Source organism: Rhinichthys klamathensis, unplaced genomic scaffold, assembly GCF_029890125.1.
Source record: "Rhinichthys klamathensis goyatoka isolate OS25496 unplaced genomic scaffold, OSU_Roscu_1.1 h1tg000030l_1, whole genome shotgun sequence".
Lineage (NCBI taxonomy): Eukaryota > Metazoa > Chordata > Actinopteri > Cypriniformes > Leuciscidae > Rhinichthys > Rhinichthys klamathensis.
In genome coordinates this window covers 116,034-140,114 of record NW_026606580.1, presented here as the reverse complement: position 1 = coordinate 140,114, position 24,081 = coordinate 116,034, and the positions used below count along the sequence as shown (strand labels likewise).

The 24,081-nt window shown below is 36.5% G+C and overlaps 1 protein-coding gene across 1 annotated transcript in view; it reads left to right on the top strand.

The window, feature by feature from the left end:
* LOC130080131 (cadherin-12) overlaps positions 1-24,081 on the top strand; it is a 149,513-nt gene that overhangs the window by 35,217 nt on the left and 90,215 nt on the right. Inside the window, exon 2 of the mRNA XM_056245423.1 lies at positions 21,774-22,196. Within this exon, the coding sequence (XP_056101398.1) occupies positions 21,963-22,196 (234 nt within the window). The 5' untranslated portion in view covers positions 21,774-21,962. The remainder of the gene's footprint in view (positions 1-21,773; positions 22,197-24,081) is intronic.

The following is a 24,081-nucleotide window of genomic DNA, read 5'->3' as shown; positions in this document are numbered from 1 at the left end:
CCCAAAGGATGACGTGATGGATTGGCACTCTTGTCGTGAGTGCTTTTGCTCATTTAACACAAATCCCTGCTCTCGAATTGAGATGCTTCATTGAGACCCTCGGTGGCACGTTAACCCAGTAGACCGTCATCACCTTTTATCGAAACCCACCATAAAAATGATGTTCCCATTTGGAGAGGAAAAAAAAACAAAAGCTTGTGTCTACGGGTTGCATCCAAGCGCTTTGGAGAAGAGAGCCAATCAAAATTTGCATTTAGATTACAGTTGTAATGGGGAAAAAATGGGGTGATGAATCTTGCTGAGGTAAAACAAGGACTAATTTTCTTGTTTGCCAAATAAAAATATACAGCCTCCACACTGAGTGGAAAATATGTATATTACTTGGTTTTATGAGGAACTGTAATTACCAGATATTGCAGTATTTAACTGATAATGGCTGCGTGGTAAATGTACACAAACAAGAGAAATTAATTGCATTTCATTTAGATAAAGTCAAAAGAAACTGCTCTTTACTATAAGATAAGCTAAGCAACATTTTAAAGAGGAGTAGTTCAACCAAAAATGAAACTTTTGACATATTTTACTCACTCTCATGTCATTACAAATCCTGTTTTCCATGGAACACAGAAAGATATGTGATTAATCTTTTTTCACAGCTATTTTCCACACAAAATTTAAGTCATTAGTCATTGCTAATTTTCTTCTCCAGCAAAAGTTTGGAATCGTTTCACAATTGCTTTTAGATAAAAGCAATGCAATTAAGTTATGCCAACATCATGGGTTTGATTCTCAAGGAAATGCATGAACTGATAAAATGTATACCTCGAATGCAATATATGAAAACAAATTAAATGCATAAATATAAATAAATATTGAAATATGTATAAATGTCATCAATGTAATAATAAAATATAATATAACAATACATGAATATACATTTTTAGTAAACTATACAATAAAATACAATACATTTTTAAGGCGTTTTTGGTCCTTTTTGAGTTTGAAAGTCATGGTCATTATGAACTGTCATTGCATTCAAAAGAACTGTGTAAAGAAAAAAATCAAATTTGGTTTTCAATATATAAATAACAGCTTGCTGTACTACTTAACCGTACATTTTGTTGTCATTAATGAAAACTGTACATGGAAACAAAACTAGTCCAAAAGCCCTGAATGTTCATCTAGGCTATATTAGACCCAGAAGTCAATTAGATAAAGACGACATGTTTTAATATTTATATCTGCAGGTTTTCTCATTCACTCTGCCACAAGAAAAGCTCATTTGTTTTCATAGAGCCCAACCCTCAGCCCGATCCTGCCATTCAAATCATCCGAGACCCGAAAGTAACAAAGGTAGTTAATTAAACAGCCCGACTTTTAGGACACACGGACACACGATTGAATGATCTCGTGAAATTAAACAATACAGCTATTACGCAAATGCCACACACAGAAACAATGAGCTTAATTCTCTGGCTTCCTCCATCTGTGACTCAGTCCAATCACCATTCCCTTATTCACTTACAGATAAGCCCTACTGAAAATAGCAAGTATTTCTAACAGAGACAGACACTCTCATTTTCATCTCCAGACGTGTGTGCGGACCTGTTGCTATTCTCCCAGCCATAATGGCAATCATCTGACTGTCAGCAGACATCAGTCTCAGTGTAGGGGTGATGAAGACTCAATCCTCCTCTTCTTCCCCCAGAGCCCCTCAGAGACGTGACACTCCAACAGGCTCTATTTAAGAGCCACTGCTAACTGCTCTCAATCTGATGCCTCGCCACCTTTATTTACTCACGCACCTCCGAAATACAAATTCAATCGGCTTCTTTATAAGTGCCCCAGAAAAAGTGCTTGTTGCTGCCACAGGAGGGAATAGAGATTTGCTGTTTTCTTTTCCCCTCATTCTTCATAATCATGCAAATCAGATCAGGGCTGAGCGAATGCTAAAGAGTATCATGGGGTCTCCCCGTGGCCCCTGAGGAAGGGCATCTGGGGCTGTTTTCATAAGCATTTTATTTAGATTGTGACCTTAAGTCATACAATAAACAGGCTATCATTATTACCTCTCTATTTATGAGTTTGCGCCATGCACTTGAATTTCTCATTGCACATCAATAAATATAATACCGCCGGTTTATGCTCATAATTCTTTCCTCAAAACCGCTCAGCTCTGCATAGCTTGGAATTATTGGAATGAGAAGTAGACTCTAAGAAGAACCTGTGACTGCAGAAACTTTGATTATATTAGCGATGTGCCATCATCTGTGAACTATTGCACCGAAAACTGTAAAAACAAAAAATAGCAGATAATGTGAAAGTGATAATTGCACTTTGATAACATAGAAAGTACAAAACTCAATGTTATGCATATGTCAGCCATACATACATGAAACAGGTACTATAAGATACAGGTGCAATTTCTGGATTCAAAAAAATACTGATATTATTACAACGTATTAACAACGTACCAAAAGTTGGAACTTTTTTGTAAAATACAATAAAATCAAGAATCTGTGAGTTGTTAATTCTCTTTCAGCTTTATTTAACTGACAAAAGTACAAAGAAAAGATTTCCAATGTTTTCACTGAACAACTTAATTGTATTTTGTTAATGTGTATAAATCGAATTTTGATGGCTGCAACTCACTCCAAAAACTCCTTTGTGAATCGTAGTCTCAGTTTCCTGTTCTTAGCAGACATGAGTGGCACTGTGTGTGTCTTCTGCTATTGAAGCTCATTTGCCTCAAGGTTCGATGTGTTGTGCGTTCAGAGCTCAAACCAGTCTAGTCATTCTCCTCTGACCTCTGTCATTAATAAGGCATTTCACCCACAGAACTGCTGCTCAATATTTTCTCTTTTTCGGGCCATTCTCTGTAATCCCTAGTGATGGTTGTGCATGAAAATCCCAGTAGATCAGCAGTTTCTGAAATACTCAGACCAGCCCGTCTGGCACTAACAACCATGCCACATTCAAAGTCTTTTAAATCCCATTTCTTCCTTATTCTGATGCTCAGTTTGAACTTCAGCGGATCGTCTTGACCATGTCTACATGCCTAAATGCATTGAGTTGCTGCCATGTGATTGGCTGATTAGATATTTGCATTCACAAGCCGTTGAACACCTTATAAAGTGGCTGGTGCGTGTATGTATTACTGACAGATATGCATCACATTAAGTTTATTAGTCAATGCATGTTTAATTGATGGACATATTATATGCAATTCAACAACTTAAATCTTTATGGCCTTTTCAAGCAAAGCTCTGATGCCAGTAACCTGGAAAATGTTGGCATAATCCAGTGGCAAGTCCTTCTTCCTGTCATTATGTGCTTTTATACATACAAATCTTGCTTGCAATCATTTATCAGGATCTGAACATAAACAAGGACATGCAAAACAAGTGTCCATTTACCATGAGACCCATAAGATGGTCAAAGTAAAGTGCATGAGATACACCTACAGTTATTGAGATAGTTGCCACCAATATAACCATTTGAGCATGGTGAGATATTATGAAATATCAGACTAGGATTGCGAAGTAGATGTTTCTAAAATCAGAACAGCTGACAGAAGCCAGACTTCTATATTTTATAACCCTATAGAGAGGAAGTTGTGATTGCTGCAGAAGTGCGGTGTCACCTTCTAGAATGAGAATAAAGAGTTGTCAGCCAGCACATGAATGATTTTGCAAATTATTGACAAAAAGGACCTTGCATAGGTAATAATCACAACATTCATATATAACATTTTTAATTGTTTTATTTTAATGAAACTTTTTTTAAAATTTTGGGTTTATTACACATGTAATTCACAGGGTTTAAAAATGTAATAATATATATATATATATATATATATATATATATATATATATATATATATATATATATATATATATATATATATATATATATATATAGTTGATAACAGACTGCAGCAATGAAAAAAACTGCTGCAAGCAATCAGTCAAATTCACAAATTAAGTGTAGCTTTTTCCATCAATTAAAAAGAACATTCTTTCATTTGGCATTCGCTAAAAGGGATATCATTGACATCGTTTTTTAGATGAAAAGATTTGTTGATGTGGAGGATGACTCATTTTAGTTACTGCCAAGAGATTATTTGCTTGAAGTACTGAGTCAAAAACTCAGAGAAGTGAGGTTAATCAATATTTTGACAGTTTTACCTGCAGTTGGTGGATTAATTTTGCACAATTACAGACAGTCAATCCGCAAATGCAACAACAACTACAACTGAAGACCTCAGTTTGAAGTCTATATGTGCCTGCCAAGGACTCTGATCCAATGGGACCAAATTGAAAAAAAAAAAAAAATAATTCAGAATGAGTGTTTCCATTAAGTAAAGTGTTGCAAATTAACACAATTATCATTTGCTTGGAAAGTGCTCTTATGGGAGAGCAGGAGTGGAACAGTGCTTTACAGTCAGACTAATGAAGCTTCTCGTTTAACAGGAATCAAATGTAGCAAGATGGAGTATTAGGCATGCGAGTGATTTATTGGCTTGGAAGATTTCATTTCCTTCTCTCTAATAAAAGTTTTTCAACAAGGGACACTTACAAAGTAAAAAAAAAAAAAAAGTTGTTTTTACAACCTCCATCACTCATAGGTTTACCCGATGCTGCATGGTTCACTTTTCTGCACACACTGAACAAGATTTATTAAAGCAACACTCAAACATAAATCCTTCCATCTGGGACATTAGACGGACAATCACAGAACATCAAAAATGAGCACAAGAGTGACCACCTGGTTTTTTGGGGGGTTTTGAGTCTCTGGAAGGTCTGTATTAGGAATATTTTAGCTAAAAACTGTTTTTTAATGGAAAACCATATGTTTGTACATTTGAAGGCTTGATAAAGAATGATATGTCAATCAAAACAGCATAAGCTGAATGCCATTAATATTCATTTGTAAACTACAGTGTTCTATCACTGACACAATGTACTCATGAATAAAGATGAGTCTAGAATCTGAGTGCAGATAAAGCCATACCTTATGAATTAATATGACTATTTCAAGTCATCTCTCAGTTTGCCCAGTGAACATATGGTGCGGTTCTAACCAGCTCATTTAAAAGTTCAGGTGTTACAAAGGAAACTGAGAAAAGTTTCATCAATGAGTCAGCTTGTTAGCAGACGCGTTCATACTAAAAGTGACAAAGAAGAAAGAGTTATTTTCTGATGTATAGTCTAAAACTATGATCCAAAACTTAGTGAGCTGCTTATACACGGAGGACATGTGGAATAAGTTGTTCAAAAACGTTTAGCACAATTATGCTAGCTTCTATTATTCTGTCCAAATTCTAAAGCAATGTTGCATTCATCCTTCACACAGAAGACAATCCCAGAATGCACAGTAAGCTGAAAGTTTGGGGTTGATACGTTTTTATTTCATTTGTTAAAGGTGACCTATAATTCAAAATTGAATTTACCTTGGTATAGTCAAATAACAAGAGTTCAGTGCATGGACATGACATAGAGTGAATCTCAAACTGGACTGTTTTCGCGTTCTCATTTAATTCACGTTTATGAAAAACACCCCTGAAAAACGGTCGGTTCTCCACACAATACCGACTGTGACGCAATAGTCGGGATCATAAATATGTACGCCTCCAAATATTTGCATAATGCCAGCCCTCAATGCCAGGCGGAACTGCGCAGCCGAAGCATGGCAGTTGCTCAGTGTGGATGTACACATGAACACAAAAGTATTTTTTAGTTCCTTCATCTGAGCCTCTGAAGAAACAATGCGTTAATTTTATTTTCTCTGGAAATTTCCAAACATTTCACCGAGTGTTTCCTCAACTTGGGCCAATACAGAGCTGGCCTCGGATCGAGCTACCAAGCAACACTTTCTGATGTGTAATTGTTCAAGTTCAGACAGGTAATCTTTCTCTCAAAATCGTTCAATACTGTTTATGCATCAGTAAGTCAAGCCAGTGACTAAAATATCAGCTTCACATCGTTTCTTTTAGTAGGATGAAAATAATCGTATTTAAATTGTGAACAAATTATATACAGAAAGCGATCAAAGAACAATCTTTCCACACAGCGCGAGTTTATCTGGACACTTGCCAAACTCGTTATGAAATCAATGACGCACGTTACTGCACAACGAAGCTCTTACTGTATTTACATCATCGTGTTTGCATTGGTGAAAGCAGAGAGAGTGCAGAAACTGCTTTGCAATGATTAGATCTTCATTCTCGCGATCAACAGACTGTCATCTGCTCAATGCTCATCACGGCAACATTTTATGTGATGGGAATAGATCTAAATACTTTAAAAACATCTCACGATTCGTTAATCTCGATAGCTGTTATAGTAAAAACGTATAATAGCAGTAGTAAAAGTATTCGGGAGAGAGTTTCACATGTAATGCGTAGCAATTTCATATGCAAGCATGTCAGCCAATCACAGCAGTGGCCGCGGTTACACTGAATCCCACAGCAGACACGCCCCTTCAAACAGAGTGTTCAAATCAGAGGTTAAAAGCAGGCTAGGAAAAATGCCATTTATTTCTAAATTATGATTATTTTTTATCTAAAAAACATACTAACATTATAAGGGTAACCCAGGAAACATTATAAAATAATAAAAAAAAACATTCTAGGGCACCTTTAAAGTTTCTTGTGCTCTCTGAGGCTGGTTTATAATAAATCAAAACAGTTATATTGTGATATAGTTAAAATTACTGTTTTCTATTTGAATAGACTTTAAAATAGAATTTATTAATGTGATCCAAAGCTGAATTTCCAGCATCATTACTCCAGTCTTCAGTGTCACGTGATCGTTCACAAATCATTATAATATACCAAATATTATCAAAGTTGAAAACATTGGAAACCATAATAAGATTTGTTTCAGGGCTCTTAAAATATAAACTTCAAAAGAATAGCATTTATAAAAAAATTGAAATCTTTTGTAACATTATAAATATCTGTATTGTCAATTTTGATCAATTAAATACATTACTTGCTAAATAATATTAATTTTAAATTTAAACAAAATCTTACAGGCGCCAAACTTTTGAATAGTAGAGTACATTTCATAGTTATTTTCTTATAGTTGAGTATATACAGTATTACTGTCAATACCTAAAAACACTGATTAAAATAGATCAAATGATAAATATAACCCAGTATCTGTGCATACTATTACAGTATTAGCTTAGCAATGTGATACAATAGGTTGGTAACACTTTATAATAACTACACGCTAGTTAAGCATGAGTAAACAGTTAATTTATCATTCATAAAGCATTGATAGACATTAATAAGCAGTTTATAAATACAGCTGTAAATGCTTTCTTCTTGATTTACAAGCATATCTACAATTTATTTAATAATTGTATTTTCATCCTTTATCAATAATCAATTTATTATTTCTAAATGAATAATTGCATTTTTTGTAAACCAGTTATTTAAGAGTTTCCAGTGGTTCATAAGATTACTTAGAACGTGTAAGTAAATGATTAATAAACTATTTAAATGTACATTCATACATCTTATTATTCAGACATATAGTGATGGTTACTTAGTGTGTTAATAAATGCTTTATTAACATGTATTTATGCTATAATTCAGGGTTAATTCAGGTAGTTATAAAGCATTTAGTAGTGGTCAGTTAACTATGTTTGTGAGCTCATCTAAAGTGAGGACTATTCATGCATTGTAAAGCATTTATAAAGGAGATTTAAAGGCTGTTAAATATTTCTATGTTCTGTATCACTGTGTTGTGTTTGTTACATTTTACTGTTTAGAAGATTGATGCGCCTTCAAATCTCCTTTATAAATGCTTTACAAGGCATGAATAGTCCTCACTTTAGATTAGCTCACAAAATAGTTAACTGACCACTACTAAATGCTTTATAACTACCTGTATTTACTACATTTACTTACACTTTCTAAGTGCTCTTATGAATGACTGACTACTCTAAAATAACTGGTTTATAAATAATGCTATACTTCATTTAGAAATTATTAATTGATCATTAACAAAGTATGAAAATATAATTATTAAACGCATTATAGATATGCTTATAAATCAAGAAAAAAGCGTTTATAGCTGTATTTATAAACTGCTTATTAAAGTCTATTAATGCTTTATAAATGATGAATTAACTGTTTACTCATGCTTAACAAATGATTAATAGCATGCAGTTATTATAAAGTGTTACCATTTATTTGCATCACATTGTTCATTAACTTTGATTTGAGATACATGAAAAGACAAAAAAATGTAGATACGTGTGCATACTGTTAAGAAAAAAATTGGTCATAACAATTATTGGTCAGTTTCTGCTTATGAAAGTCCATTTCATTTAGCATGCTTCCATAATCTGTAGTCCCATCTCTCTTCCTGTCTATGCTGATGCTCATTGGGAAAGACTAAGAGGAATCGTTGCTCCAGAAACTGGCTCCATTGCTCTGCAACGCTTTGTAGATTCAGCTCTTGAACTGATATCAAAGGACTGAAAGCTTATGCTCAGGACAAAGCGGGTTTCAGACCCATAAATGATGTGTCATTGCCGCTAGTGTTGTTGAGGCTGCAGGGTTTTTAGATTCCTCTGCTCGAACTGACACCGTTTCCTCACTGATCTTACTCCCTTTCTCTCCGTCGAACACATCTTATGTCTTGCTCTGAGATCCCTTTTCTGATTTCCAACCACGGCTTGGACTTTTAGATCAGAACGTCTAACACCAGGGGTTTTGAACTTGACGTGTGCTTCTTACTTGCTTTCAGGGTGTTTAAAGTCACAAAGCTCTAGATGTGACAACTGCCCTGCTCGTCTTCATTTGCTGTGTATTTTTAAAAAGGCCTGGACTCTGCAACTCTGACATGTGACAGGTAGCTGGAAAATATAAAGTCCAGATGCTTGGAGCCATCTCTAAACTGTCAAATGATGTTTCCCTCTCCTTTTGCTTGCATTCGTTTGCTGGTTGCATCATAGGCCCTGATTCTTGGCAGCGAGGCCTGATGTGCTCCCATAGGGCTCTGCTGACTCAGCGCCTCGCGTATCTCTGCTGTTCCTTGCCCGCGGCTATCTCTGTCTGTGTGTTCACACTCGCTGTGTCTTCAGGGGGTAAAGGAGAGTTCATTTCTGTGATGTTATGGCAGCTGCGCAGGTCGGGCAGAAGTAGATCAAGGAGAGTGTAAAAAGATGTGGACTAAATCATGAGATTCAAATTAGGAATGCGAACCATTTAAATAATTCCACTTTTTTTTTTTTTTTTTTATCAAAGGAATGGCTCAGCCAAAAATTTTAATGCAGGAACACGAAATCAGGAATTCCTAATCATCATTATACAGCATTTATCAATTCTTCATTTACCAAGTGTTTTTAAGCTCCAACAAGCTTTTTAAAAAATATTTAAAAAATAAAGTCATCCATAGAATTTGTCTATAGTCTAAGGGGCCGATCACATGACACCGTTTTCAACTAAAAAAGGAACACTTTTTATGAGTTTTGAAAGTTCATTCACACAACAATGGTGTTTTGGGGGCCTGAAGATGATGAAAAAAATGGTGTTTTTAATGCTGATTTTAGCTCAATTTCTTATTTATTTTTTCTCATTTCTTATTATCAATGTTGAAAACAATTGTGCTGCTTAATATTTTGGAAATACTGATACATTTTTCCATGGTTCTTTGATAATCAGAAAGTATTTATTTGAAGTCAAAATCTTTTATAACAATATAGATGTCTTCACTGCCATGTTGAATCAATTTAAAACATACTTGCTGAACAAAAGTATTAATTGTATGCTTTGGTGTTTTTGGCATTTGATAGAAGTTTGGAAGAGTAAAAAAAAAATTATAAAGGTGAGATAAAGGTCTAAAATAAGAAAAAATGTGAGAAACAGTCACATTGCAGGCCACAGTCAATTTGTGAAAAGCAATTATGAGATATACAGTGAACTGTTTTGGAAACTAAAAATATATATTTAAATCAAAAAGTTAGGTTTGTTTTCACAATATGAAGCTATACATATTGTTAAAAAAATCTGCTGGTCAAACTGTGGAACATGTTCACAGCTAACAGATGAACTTACAGTGTTACTCTGCTTAAGCAAAAGGAAAACTGACTTAACGTCTCCTCATCGAACATGTTGGTTAAAAATTATTGAAAACAAAAAATCTAAGGTAAAGTTTTGAACTAAATAAGTTAGTTTTGAGAAAGCTCATAATTTGTTTGCTGATGTCACTTGGTTTGATATCTAATGTAATGACATTCAGACATTATTACGCATAACCTAAGTGCCTAAATACTTTTTAGGTTGAGTATAAAGTCACAATTATCTTTTTTTTTTTTTTACTCTGAAACTGTCAATTATGAGCTGCCTGAATATTTCTACTTTAGAAAGATACCAGCATACAAATACATGAGTAGTGTATGCCATCATATTTACACATTTTGGTGGACTACCCCTTTAAAAACAGTTCTTATTTTGGTCTACAATCTGTTTGGAGAAAAGATAAGAAGACATAAATGTGTTGCTACAGCCCTACAGTGGGATGGAGTTCTCAGCACTGTTGTGAGATTTAAGTGAGAGACACGATTGGCATTTAATCCAGTCTGCCCGAGGTCTCTCTGGGGCTTAAGCTCCATCCGTGCGGGTTAGCTTCCCTCCTTCCTCCTGCCTCCCGCCCAGGGCCAGGCTGTGATGGAGGACATGCATGGGATGGGAGCTCAGGCCACCAGCACAAAGCTGCAGGCAGTTGTTCCAGATGGCTGGCTGCTTAATAGGAAGCTTAGCTTGGGGTTTGAGTCACTCAAATGACCGTTTCTCTGGTGGGTATGTCTTCGACAAACTTTGGACACTGTAAAGCTCCTGATGCCATGGTGTTTACACAGCAATGTCGTGGTATTGACTGGAACATACAGCAAATGAACGGGAGGATAAATAATGTGTCTAAACCCTGGCAAACATGTCACTTTGCTTTTAGATCCAGAGGGCTCTTACTTAAGACAGTCTATCAGAGGCACAGACTGTACTGCTACTATTCCTTCTGCTGATAAACATCGGTTCCTCTAGTAGTCAAAAGTGCCATTGATTCAGATAGAATCTACAGACAATCAGTGCACCTTTTCCAGCTGAATGGAAGTCACTGGAAGTGCTGAACAGAATAAAGGTCAGTCAATAGAACAGTATCAGAACTTTCTTTTTAAGGGTATAAGGGTCAATATCAGTCCCCTGGAACTGATTTTCTGGGGAATTTCACAATATTTCAGATTAAAAATGAGAAATAAATCTAAGCTAATTTAATAAAGATATCGAGTGAAATAAATTCAATCAGATCCCTATAAAATTGAAAGAACCCTTAAATATGACTAAACTACTATAAGCACATACACACCAATATTTCATTAGCTTTTAACTGTTTGGGGTTGATAGTTTTTTGTTTTGTTTTTTTAGAAAAAAAGACTCTTATGCTTAACAAAGGCTGCATTTTTTTTTTATCTAAAGTAAAGTAAAAACAATAATATTGTGTAATAGTATTTATCTTTAAAATTTATATTTTAATATTTTAAAATATAATTTATTCCTGTGGTGCAAAGCTGAATTTTTAGCATCATTGCTCCAGTCTTCAGTGTCACATGATCCTTCAACAATTATTCTAATATGCTGATGTTCTGCTTGAGAAACATTTCTTATTATTATCAATGTTGAAAACAGTTATAACAGTGATGCATTTTATTCAGGATTCTTTGATGAATAGAAAGCTCAAAACAACCGCATTTATTAGATGTGTTATAGCATTGTCTTTACTGCCACTTTTGATCAATTCATTACAATATATATATATATTTTTAATATATACAAATAAAAAAAAATGATAATGATCACCAAATTTTGAAATGGTAGCGCTTAACACTATGATAGAATCCATTAGCCAATATCCAACAACACCCCTTTCTGAAACTGTTAGACAGAGAATTACCAAACCCATAAAATAATATTTTAAAATATATATAAATTCAATACAAGGGCTTTTTTCTGCTGATTTGTGGCATTTTGCGCATTTCGCCCTAATCCCTGATTTATTTCTGACATTGCAATGTACTAAACAGCGTGCTGCCAAGTTTTATTGTAAACTTGTGAGATTGCAGAGTTAAGAACGTATTTGATCTTCTGTATTTTCTTATATACCTTTAGTCTTTGTTGCTTTCTGAGTATCGACCGCATAATCATGTAGAGCTGCTTTACAATGATTGCCCTGCGCCAAAATATAACAAGTGAATTGTTTAATAACCCTTTGAGTCAAAGCTTGAACAAAAACACCAAACCAAATATCCATTTGCAGGCATTGATCACTGCTCTTAATACAAAGCGTAATTCTCACATGTCGCTCAGACTGACAGCAGCACAATGTGGAACAAGGGGAAGTAGATGAGTGAAACAAGGGAGAAGCGTGAGGACTTGAGTAAAAGCAATCTGATGACTCAGCATCACAGACCAAATGAAAACTATAAGAACAGCTTTGGCTGTGATTCAGATGTACTCGGGTGTGATGGCCTTTGCCCCTGAGCTTGGCACTGCCATCCACTGGCACGCAGCTTGAATGATCAAACCTAGTGTGGCTTTGCAGGCTTAAGTTCTTTGTTGAAGTTGGAGATCTGGAGTTCTTGTCTATTAGGTTTGAGATCATCTATATGCTAGTGCTGCTAAACTTTGACAAATAGCCTATCTTTTAGCAGATATACACATTCCAAATGGTCTTCCATTTACAAGGAAATGGACCTAAAGACTGATGACCCTGCACTCATCCTATACATGGAGTTCTGGAGTTTGGAGTCTAAAGTTCTGCAACCCGGTTCAGCTTCTTAGTGTCCTTTTGTTAAATTCATGAGCCCTTTCTTGATTATTTATTAGCCTGGTTGAGTCTGGTACACACTTTATTAGCTCTTTCCATCTTTGTTTTCTCAGCCTGTCTTTATATAAACACCCCTTTATCTTTCTAATTTTTCTTCAAGTCTTTGTCCGCTCTTTCTCGGTGATACACAACAACCGTGTTTTTACAAGGTCTTACAAAAGGTGGAAAAGGGTACAGTTCATGTGAAAGCAATCCATCCTAGCTCACAAAGGTAAACCGCTAGAGTATATTGATGATGTATAATTTGCATGCTCCTGGTCATTTATAGGATAATATATTTCTCCAAGCTGCTTGTCAACAAATAACTCCCTTAGGAGAGCATCTTGCATTCTCCGCATCTTTTAAAACGCAAGTACCAATCTGTATTTTTACCGCCTGTTTGCATTGCAAATTACATCTTAGACTCAAATGTAACTGGTGACATATATTTTTAAGGCCATTTTATTGACACATAAATCTCTGCTGAACATTTTCTAATGGTGAGTAATATGTTTGAAAGTTTGGATGGTGAATTATGCATAAATGTCTATGACAAAGGGCCATTTCCCAAAGCATATCCCACTTGGAAAAGTATGGACTATCTATCTATCCATCCACCCACCGGTAATAAATGTTACACAATGTAAAAAATAAAAGAGGTAATTGTGAGTTAAAATCTCACAATTCTGAAATTTGTATCAATTGCGAGTTATAAAGATATATAAACTCGCAATTCAGACTTTTTTTCTAGCAATTATGAGTTTATATCTTGCATTCTGACTTTTTTTTTTTTTTTAAGAACCATGAGATATATACGCAATTGCAATTTATCCAAGTCGGAACAAGCTTCCATATTTAATACTGTCCCATACATTTCAGTGTCTATGGCAATGTTTGAAAATTCACATGTGCAAATACAAACTAACACAAACACTCATGCACAATATATATCAATTTGTAGCCAAAGCCCTGATTCATGGTTTGCATTCCCCCAAGATTTACAGTATGCTGCCGATTCAGAGTAAATAGGAGACGAGAGAAACAAGAATTGCTATACTCTCATTCTAAAATTCCCCAAAGAATCCCAAGGATCCATTTACCGGCTTAATTAAAACAGCTTTGACTTCTATGCCTAATACAATATTACTCACCATACAGTCACCACACACACACACACAGGCGCACACCTGTGCCATCGACACGATTAAAATGGCGCATTTACCGTTGAGTGATAAACAGATTTTAGATTAAGGTCTTCGTCCAGATGAGCTCCATCTTTCTTTCTCCAGTTTGCCACAGTTGCAGCTGCTTATCAGTTAATCATGTTTACGACAGGCCTGACAACTAATAACTTTCCCAGGGAGTTTCGTCTCCTGCCTCCTAATCGGTGGCGGCAGCTCGGCGAGCCATATGCTCGCTGATTATTGAAGGTGATGAGAATGGGGAACGTCGGGCAACACTCAGGGAATGCTGTCAGGCCCAGCCTCCGTGTTATCGAGGGCCAACATGCAGGTCAGGGCTCCAAACGCAAGGCTTGACACATGCTAATGAAGCGCGCTCTCATCAAGCATGCGGCTCAACGCGGCCCGTCGAAAACGACCTGCGGAGCGTTCTGGACTCTCCCGGAACTGCGGGAGCAGTCATATCCCATTATGTCAGCGCAGAATAAGCACTGACCCTCACCGTCACTCGGACGACCCACGTCGTGACAGCTTGTCTTGATCGCGAGCACAGGTGGAGGAGGAGAAGAAACCGGCTGATGAGTTTGGACTTTAAAGCAGCATCTTGCGGGTGTAAGTGAAAGGGGAAATGCTGCATAACCTTGATAAAGTCTTCTCTCCTGTGCCAGTGTCGTTTCAGGTCTATGGAATTAGTCGAAGACAATGGGTGTCAGAAAGACCAGTACTAATTGAATTAATCTGGCTATGACTAATAGAATTATGCAAATTATAATCAATTTAGAATGGAACTTTGAAAGACATATAATAGACATTTTCTGAAACAGTGGTGAGAAAACGAACAGTATTTATATCGTTTATACCTCTTGTAACGCACAGACCGAAGCGCCCGCGCCCTCAGATCACTTGGACGTGGCTGTGGTTACAAGAGGTAAAAACGATATAAATACTGTTCGTTTTCTCACACAAACCGCTCGTTTCGTGTCTTAGGCCATCAATGTGTACTTACATTTACGAGTCATTAAATCATGTTTAATTTGGACTTCTCTGTGCATGCTCTTTGAGGTGGTGACCATAGACCTGCATTATATGACTGACAGACAAGAACGGTTTGACCTAAAAAAAATCAAAATTGAAACTTCTGCGGAAACAAAGACACCTACATCTTGGATGCCCTTGAGGTAAGCTAAAACATATCAAAAATTAATTTCAAAGTGAACTATCCCTTTAAAAGAAGAGATAATTGCCAATCATTTAACCATCCTCTGGTTGTTTCAAACCCAAATGACACACAAGGAACACACAAGAAGAAATTAAACAATTGTACTATTAATTCTTCTCCATGCAATAACAATGAATGGGGACTAAAACTTTCAAGCTTCACAGAGGATGCAAAAACACAATAAAACTTTCACAAAAGTGGTTCACCTAACTCTTTTACCTAACTGTTTATGGGTAAAGAAACAATGTTTAATTCCTGAATGAATCTTTAGAATTAGATGTATAATTGTAATAATTTATTCAGTTTACAAAGTTTGTCTGAATTAAAATTGCATGGGGAAAAATACAATTCTTTAACACTTTACAGTAAGGTTTTTAATTTATAAAATTAGTTAACTACAGAAGTTAACATGAACTAAAAATGAACACTATTTCTACAATATTTACTGGTCTTAATGTTAATTCATACATTACTAATTACTAATACATTTTTAAAATGAAAAGATAGTTCAAGTTCATGTTAACTACTTAATCTAATGTTTGCAAATGAGACCTCACTGTACAGTGTTACCAAAATGTCTAATAAAGTTATACAAATAGGAAAATGATGACCAATTTAATAAATTTTGGAACTGTCAATAACATCTCACATGAAGTGTACTGTAATTACAACTTGAAATCCTTGAAGCTTTACTGTTCTCTTTCTAGAGATCTATAGTTCTCCTGGAATTAATATTTCAGAAAATTCTTTAATTTTGAGATAAATATTGAGTGCATTTGCAGAGAATATCTCCAAGGACAACAACAAACCCGCACAGGATCGATATTTTTAGTCTGGATCACGCCTTCTCAGACTGGCAAATTTAGGCTAGGTAATTTGCCCAGACCCACCAACGCTAATTAAATGCAAATCATCAAATGAACTCCTGCTGATGGGTTGGTTTTCCTTGAACTTTGTTTAATCCAATCCTTTAATTGCTTAACAGGATCAATCATGGAACCTTAATTAGCCTAAATGTCCAGATGCGTTTAAGTCATTCAGGTTATGGAGATTGGAAGAATGTAATGGAGGCTGGCAGTCTGGGGCTGTCTGGGAATTCATCTACTGCAGTCAGTTGTCTCCTTGAAATGCAGCGTGAATGCTTCCCTCTCCCTGCCGGTCCACATTCTCTCAGTGCGGTGAGATTAGTCAGTGAACGGATGCTATTTTGCTCTGCTAAATAATTTTACATTAGGCCTACCGCTTCCAAAAGTGGTATGACGCAACTGGCACAGGCCTCCGTTTAAATCAGCCGCATTTTGACCGAATGACTAGGCTAGAACTGCTGAAGTGATTCTGTAATTGAGAGAAATTTAGAGCAGTCTCCTGCAAAGTCTCTAGTTGAAGAGAGATATGTTTCACAGGCGTCGAATAACTGGGATGAGTTTGACTTCAGGTCACCTCAATCTACGCTGAAGTGATGGAGGTTTCTAAAGTGCTGATATAAGCCTTCTGCTTGCGGTGGAATCAAGGGCGTAGGCTTGTCTTTAACATTGTATAGGGACATTTTAAAATCAATCAAACTATATAGATGCACCACGCTTTCGCCTACACAGTGAAATTGCCTGTTACAGTTGAACAGATGTTCTTGTCTTGAAGAAGTAGGAAAAAGCCATAGCCTTGTGGGCAGGGATCCAACATACTGTAAGATGCAACAACATTTCGGGCGATCCAAATTTCTATCTCTCCTGTATCATTGTTTCCTGTCTTTCCCATACTGTCCTATAGACACAGACAAACATGTACTGTAAAAAAATGACATGATCAATAAGTCATGACAACATGTTTTTACATTACTTCAACTCATCAAAATACAGTAAGTTCAGCGACTTTTTTTTCAGTTATACAAAATATATATATATTTTTAAGTCAGTTTAATGTAATTTAATTTGAAATTACTAACACAGCCAAGTATATTGTACAGTCAGTCACACCATGTGATCATTATAAATATTGATATGGATTATTCTGAAGTCTCTTATACCCAAATCTACAATGACGTAAAGATCAAGTGGAAGACTTTGTTTAAAATGCCACTTGAAATAAGCATTCAGATGTGCAGAGATTGTTTCATGCGTTCCTATCAAGATAAGACACAAACGCACTTTCCTCTGTTTGCTTTCCTCATTCACTCACTGCATAGCAAATACTAAGCATACATTGCATAGTACATTAGATAGTAAATATGTAATCTAATCTGATTTAGTAAGGCACATTTCATTGGGGACAACTCAGATGGAACCTGCATGTTAAGAGCCTGAAGTTACTGCAGAGATTTTATAACCATCGCTTAAATTTATGACTCTGAATCATTTTCACGTTTGCTTCTTGATTAGAACAGGCAGGTTCAATTTCACCAGCCGTGTCTCGCTCTATATGAACCAGTCTGAAGTGTCTCTTTGATTTTTTTTTGGGGCTTTGAAAAAGGCTGTTTCGTTGAGAGCATCCAGGGATAAGAAGTCAACTGCTTTTCCATCAACACCTCCCCTGCAGGAGGATCAAGTCTGGCAGGCTTTAAGAGCTACTCCTTTCTCTGGCCTCCTCCGACCACTCTTGGTGTGCCAGCACCTCCAGATCTATTGTGAGCTAACTGATAAACCTGGCAGGCCTGGCTTACTGTTTACACTTGATGCACTTGAATGCTGTCAAACTACCACTGGGTGGTAGCAGGTGGGGTTCAGCGCTGGCAAACTGATAAGCACATTGACCTGGGCACAAAAAGCTAGCAATCAATCCCGCAGCCAATGAAGCACACAGGAGAGGCGAGATGCACTCAGGCATATCTGAGAATTATTGGGTTGGCATTGGGACGAATCAGGTGGTGTGAGAGCTAGCGAAACTGAAAATGTGTAAAATCTTATGAGTGAACTGGATTTACAAGATCGATGAGGTGTTGAGCACAGGCTCGCAGTGATGTTCTACATCCGTTACAGCATCGCATCAGGAGGTAGAGGATGGCTACTGAAACACTTGGAACTGTATTATATAACCACAGCATTAAATGTAAATGCAGATTTCATATACTTTCACGTCTGGCCATGCATTAGACAAATATATCATCCAAGTGTCTCATTTGTATGAGAGCAGCAGTGTATTATCTCTTTCAGCCCCTTGACATTACCAAAGAACAAAGGCCCAACAACAATATTTTATAATATAAAATCGTAAAGTCCCCCTGGTGAAAATCAAAATTTTAATATTGTTTATATGTCTATGTGGTGTTTTAAATATGACTTAAGACAGACCATGTGTAAACGCATAAGTCAACACCATTGCTGAGTATTTTCTTCTTAAAACTGCAGTGAACTAAAGACGGTCTCAAATCGCTGGTTTTTCTGACGTCGCAAACTACCTTGTAACCAGTCACGTCATCGTGTGATCATCAATGAGTGGATCTCTGAGCTGGTGTGAGTGAGTGGAGGTGGGGCTAATATGCACATTCATAGAACCGAGTATTCTAAATGAGCCAAGGGTGTAGAGTTACATTCAAGCTATTTTAAGGCATGGAAATACTTTTTTTTTCAAGTAAACAACACTTAAATGTGTCATTTTGGTGATTAAAGATAAGTTTTAATGGATAAAATGATTGACTACAGGGGGTACGGGGGCTTTAACAATGGTATATAACAATTGTATGTGTGTGTGTATATATATATATATATATATATATATATATACATAAGTTTGAGGTCAGTAAGTTTAAAAAAAATTAAGGATGCATTAAATTGATCAAAAGTGACAGTACATGTTTTATATTACATACTATTTCTATTTTTAATCAATCTTTTAGCAGCACAACTGTTTCCAACATTTATAGTAATAAAAAAAAATGTTTCTTGGGCATCAAATCAACATATTAGATTGATTTCTGAAGGATCATGTGACACTGCAGACTGGAGTAATAATGCTGAAAATTCTGCTTTGTCATCATAGTAATAAATAACAGCTATTTTAAATTGTAATACTATTTCATAATATTAGTGTTTTATTGTATTTTGAATGATCAAATAAACACATTAGATACTACACAATCTCACAGACACCAAACTGATAGTGTAAGTATATTTCCTTACAAATTCCTGTTCTGGTCCTTCTAAAACAAGGACATTTTATTAGCTTTCCCTTCCTCGCAAAATTGTCTGAACTGATCTCAAACAGTGCTAAATTGCCTATGGCATCAATATCTGAAGATATGACAGTCCCCAGTAATTATGGTTACAGGATTTGTCTCTGCTCTTGGATGTGCCGTGGTCCATTGCATCTCAAATATGGTTTAATGTCATCCAAATCCACGCTGAAAGGTTTATTTGCTGTTTTTGTTTTTGAACAAGGGGAATATGCTGTGTCCCTTTCTCATAGAAACTAACTGTTAGATTAAATTACCATCTAATAATGGTAATTTAGGAACCTGACATATCTTGTTGAACGCGTTCCTAGGCAGAGATGCTCAGATAACCACTGGCTCGTTACAATCCTTGATGGATCTGAGCAATAATTGCAAGCTGCTCCTGCTGACAGCTTCTGTGCAAAATTGCTGACTTTAATGGAATTGCTTTTTGCTAACAAAGTGACAAAGGTTATTCTTAACATGATATGATAATGATTCACAGATAAATGTTCGCTATACACTTTCCCTTTGAACTGTACGCAGTGACAAGTGTGTGCGGGTGTGAAAGTGACAGCAAAAATGTATAGTTAGTCAGAGCATGCTATAAGTTATAAAGAATACAAAGTCACATGCAAGTACTAATTTACCAAAAACAAGCCCTTAACCTTTTTTCCAACTAATAATAACACTTTTTAATAACAACTGGGTTATCTACTTAGACTGGGTATACTACCTTAAAATATAATATGATCAGAATAAATATGTCACGATTCAATGCACTGCAATGCATCACAACTTCATAAATTGGATTGTGACTGAAACAGCATTAAACACACCCAGTGTGTCCATAACAGAGTGAATCTCTGTGCTTATTTGGACGACTTGCTTCTTCAATCGATCTGTTGGACATGATATGGATGCACAAAATAAAAATATTGATAAAAGGATCTAATGCACAATATCATGACTACAAATATTGCTATATCTATATGATTGTATCAGCACAGCTCTAATACTATTACTACTAAAACAAATATTTATCTAAGCCATATAGGATTAACAAGTGATGGGCCAAAGTTACTTCTGATACAAATCATACAAATCCTTTCAAATCCATTACTAGAATAATTAATTAATCAACTAAATTCTATGCTATAGTGGAATTTCAACTGGAGCATGGTATCATCTTTTTTTATTTGAGTTAATACAGTTTACTGTTTTCTATTTGAATGTATTTTAAAATGTAATTTATTTCAGTGATGGTAAAGCTGCATTTTCAGCATCATGGCTCCAGTCTTCAGTGTCACATGATCCTTCAGAAATCATTCTAATATGCTGATTTGGTGCTCAAGTCTTACCTCAATATTTTGAATGGTGTAAAAACTGTTTCCAACATAAGAAATGTTTCTTGAGCACCAAATCAGCACATTAGAATGATTTCTGAAGGTGACACATGTGACACTGAAGACTGGAGTAATGATGGTGACAATTCAGATATGCCATTACAGGAATACATTTTAAAATATATTAAAATAGAAAACAGTTATTTTAAATTGTAGCAATTGTAGCCTTGGTAAGCAAAACACATTTAATGAAAGATATATTAATATTGAATTATCAAAACATTTATGTAGTTATGTATTTAATAATATTGAAAGTGAAAGTGACATGTGAAGGTCACATATGGTAACCCATACTAGGAATTTGTCCTCTGCATTTAACCCATCCAAGTTAGTTCACACACATTAGGAGCAGAGTAATGAACACACACACACACACACACACTGCAAACCATGACACACCCGGAGCAGTGGGCAGCCATTATGCTGTGGCTCCCGGGGAGCGATAAGGGGGTTAGATGCCTTGCTCATGGGCACCTCAGTCATTTCCCTAAAGCCCTATATATTGATATTGCACCCCAAATCCTCAATACTGAGTGTACCTCAATTCGAGAACTGATTTTAAATCCAAGGAAAAAACTTTTTTCTCAAGGCACAAAAAAAGAAGTGGCCTGCCCTGCATGCATATCCACTATGACAGCTATTCGCTATGCAATTCCAGATCTCTCTAAGAATGGACATGCTGTGAATGTACGGCAGTATTAATAGAAAGACAGCATTCCACAGCAGCAATAGAGCATTTTAGAGGATACATTAAGCATTTATGTCCCCATGCTTTCACTGTGCTTTCATCTTTTCAGATGCCAAACAGGGTTCAACACAGGGTCACTGGTATCTCTAGATGACTAGATATTCCACAAAATGTATAGTGTAGCTATTCCGCATTTAAAAAAACAACAAAATCTTCTGCATAGCTACAAAACTGATTTCTCTCTTTTTCAGTTGCAGGTGATGCATTTATTACCTGGGTGACCTGAGTCAAGTTTCCAGCGAGGGGAGTGGTAGAGCACCGGACCCCTGACCTCCTCTCTACTGGATTCACGCTCCAGCTTGTGAGCCTCGGAGCCCTGGATCTCTTGTCTCTCACCTTTTTCCTCTGGACCTTGACCTGGGAACAGCGCCATAACAGTCCGCCCAATGCTGAGGAGGAACTGCCTGCTGCTGTTCCTGTGCTTCCTCTTTGAGCAGAGCTCCTGCGCTCCCTTCCAAAGCAGGCCAGGGCAAGAGTGGTCCCACAGCCAGACGGGGCCATGGGCGGCAGGGAAGCATGGAGGTTCCAGAGGATTCCAGAGGGTCAAGAGGGGCTGGGTCTGGAACCAGTTCTTTGTGCTTGAGGAGTACATGGGCTCGGACCCACAGTACGTTGGAAAGGTATAAAGTGCTTTGATCAAGGATAAGAAGTATGATTGCATTTCAACTGCAACTTAATAACCGTAACAGCTTTCAGAAGTCATACTGAGCCAAAGCCCAGTCCCCTCTGCCATGGGATCTGTCTGCCTTTCCTTTAATTTGTTTAATCCAAACCCACAGCTCATATTAGTTTGCCTAAATTAATTAACATATTCTGTCCCATATTAAAGGAACTCAGAGACTCAATGTTTTAAAGTTGCTTAAGATAAGCTAAAAGCACAGGATACAGGGATCTGCCATAATATTTCCATTACTTTAATGTTTCAGTCGGTGTTTTCTTACCACGACTTACCAAGATAGTTAAGCAAGAAAACATAAGCAGTGAAAGCTTACCCATTGTAATACCAAAAACTCACTGATTTGAGATCTAATACAAATCCTCTTGAGTAAGAACAGTCAAACATAATCAACAAATTGGGTTTCATTCACTAATCATGTATACAAACATATGTGCATAAAACCTGGGTACATGCAATTACATTTTTTTTGCATCTTTGCATGCAAATATTAGTGAACGAGAGTGTTTTCTTTGAACTGTTAAGCAAATATAATTCACACTGTAGTTACTGTTTTTGTCTGTTACTCCAAAAAAGCACTCAGTATATAAATAGTTGCATGATAAAATTTAAAAATCTTCATGTGTTTAAGGAAAATACAGCACCGCATATTGGAAGCGATTGAAATCCAGCCACAAGACAATAGAGACAGTGAGACTTTGCCATTAATTCTAATAATAATGCAGCTGACAGGTCACATAATGTAATTTTTCTGTTGTATTGCATGAACATGAATCTGTCATCAGGTAAAAATTGGTTTTTAGCATGATGCACACATTTTGGTGGAAGACATGTGCACACTGACAGTGATCTTTAATCACAAACCATTCATATTCATTGGTGCATTTCCGAGCATGCGGTCACAACAACACAACTTGAAGCTGAAATCTAATTTTCATGCAGAAAAGTGCCTTAGTCTTCCACAGAACATCGCCTTTAGCAGATTGTAACCCGGCCTGATCTTTCCACACACTTATCAAGTAAAATGAGACATTTCAGTATGAATATTATTTCACATTAGTAAGACTCATCGCTGATGGGCCTTGCCACTGTGTCACTGTCACCGCCTTTTTCCAAATACTGTACATGCAGATATGTGGAGAGGAAGAGACTAAACAAATCTCCCAAAGTGAAGTTCCTTCTTAGTAGTGATTAGGGCTTCATTTTGTGCCAAATTAATCTTAAAACAGATGGCTTCGTCCCCTGCCATGTGGAGCATGGTTTGAACACCTCACTTTATTTAACATTTAAGGAGGATTTTCCCTCTAAGGAAGTATGAACAAGTGCCCTCCACACTTTACCCAGTTTAATGGAACAAATCACCTGATACATCCTATATGTCACTCGAAGCGGAAGGAAATGTCATATTATATTTAGCATTTGCTTAACTTTTTATGTCAAACTACGGTCAGGTTTCCTAGCACAGGAGTTCATTCTCTTTCTGCAATAGCGGTTTCATTATCAGGCAGGCAAATGTGAATTTACCAAGAGAACTAGGAGAAACAAAGAAAAAAAAGTGACAATGGAACGCTCAAGGCCACAACACATCAGGAAACATGACTTGCGGCACAGATGAATACTTTGCCACCTTTAGCGGGGTCTGCTTTGCATACTCTTCAGAGCGGTTTGCGTAAGACGTCTTAATCAGGACAATGAGCCAAAATACCAGCAAAACTGATTAGCATAATAAAAAATAAATAAATAAACACGGTAATGTCACAACGCATATTCAATGAGTTCCAAGACCGTAACTGATCATGGCTGGGGTTTGGAGGTAAGAGGAAATGCAA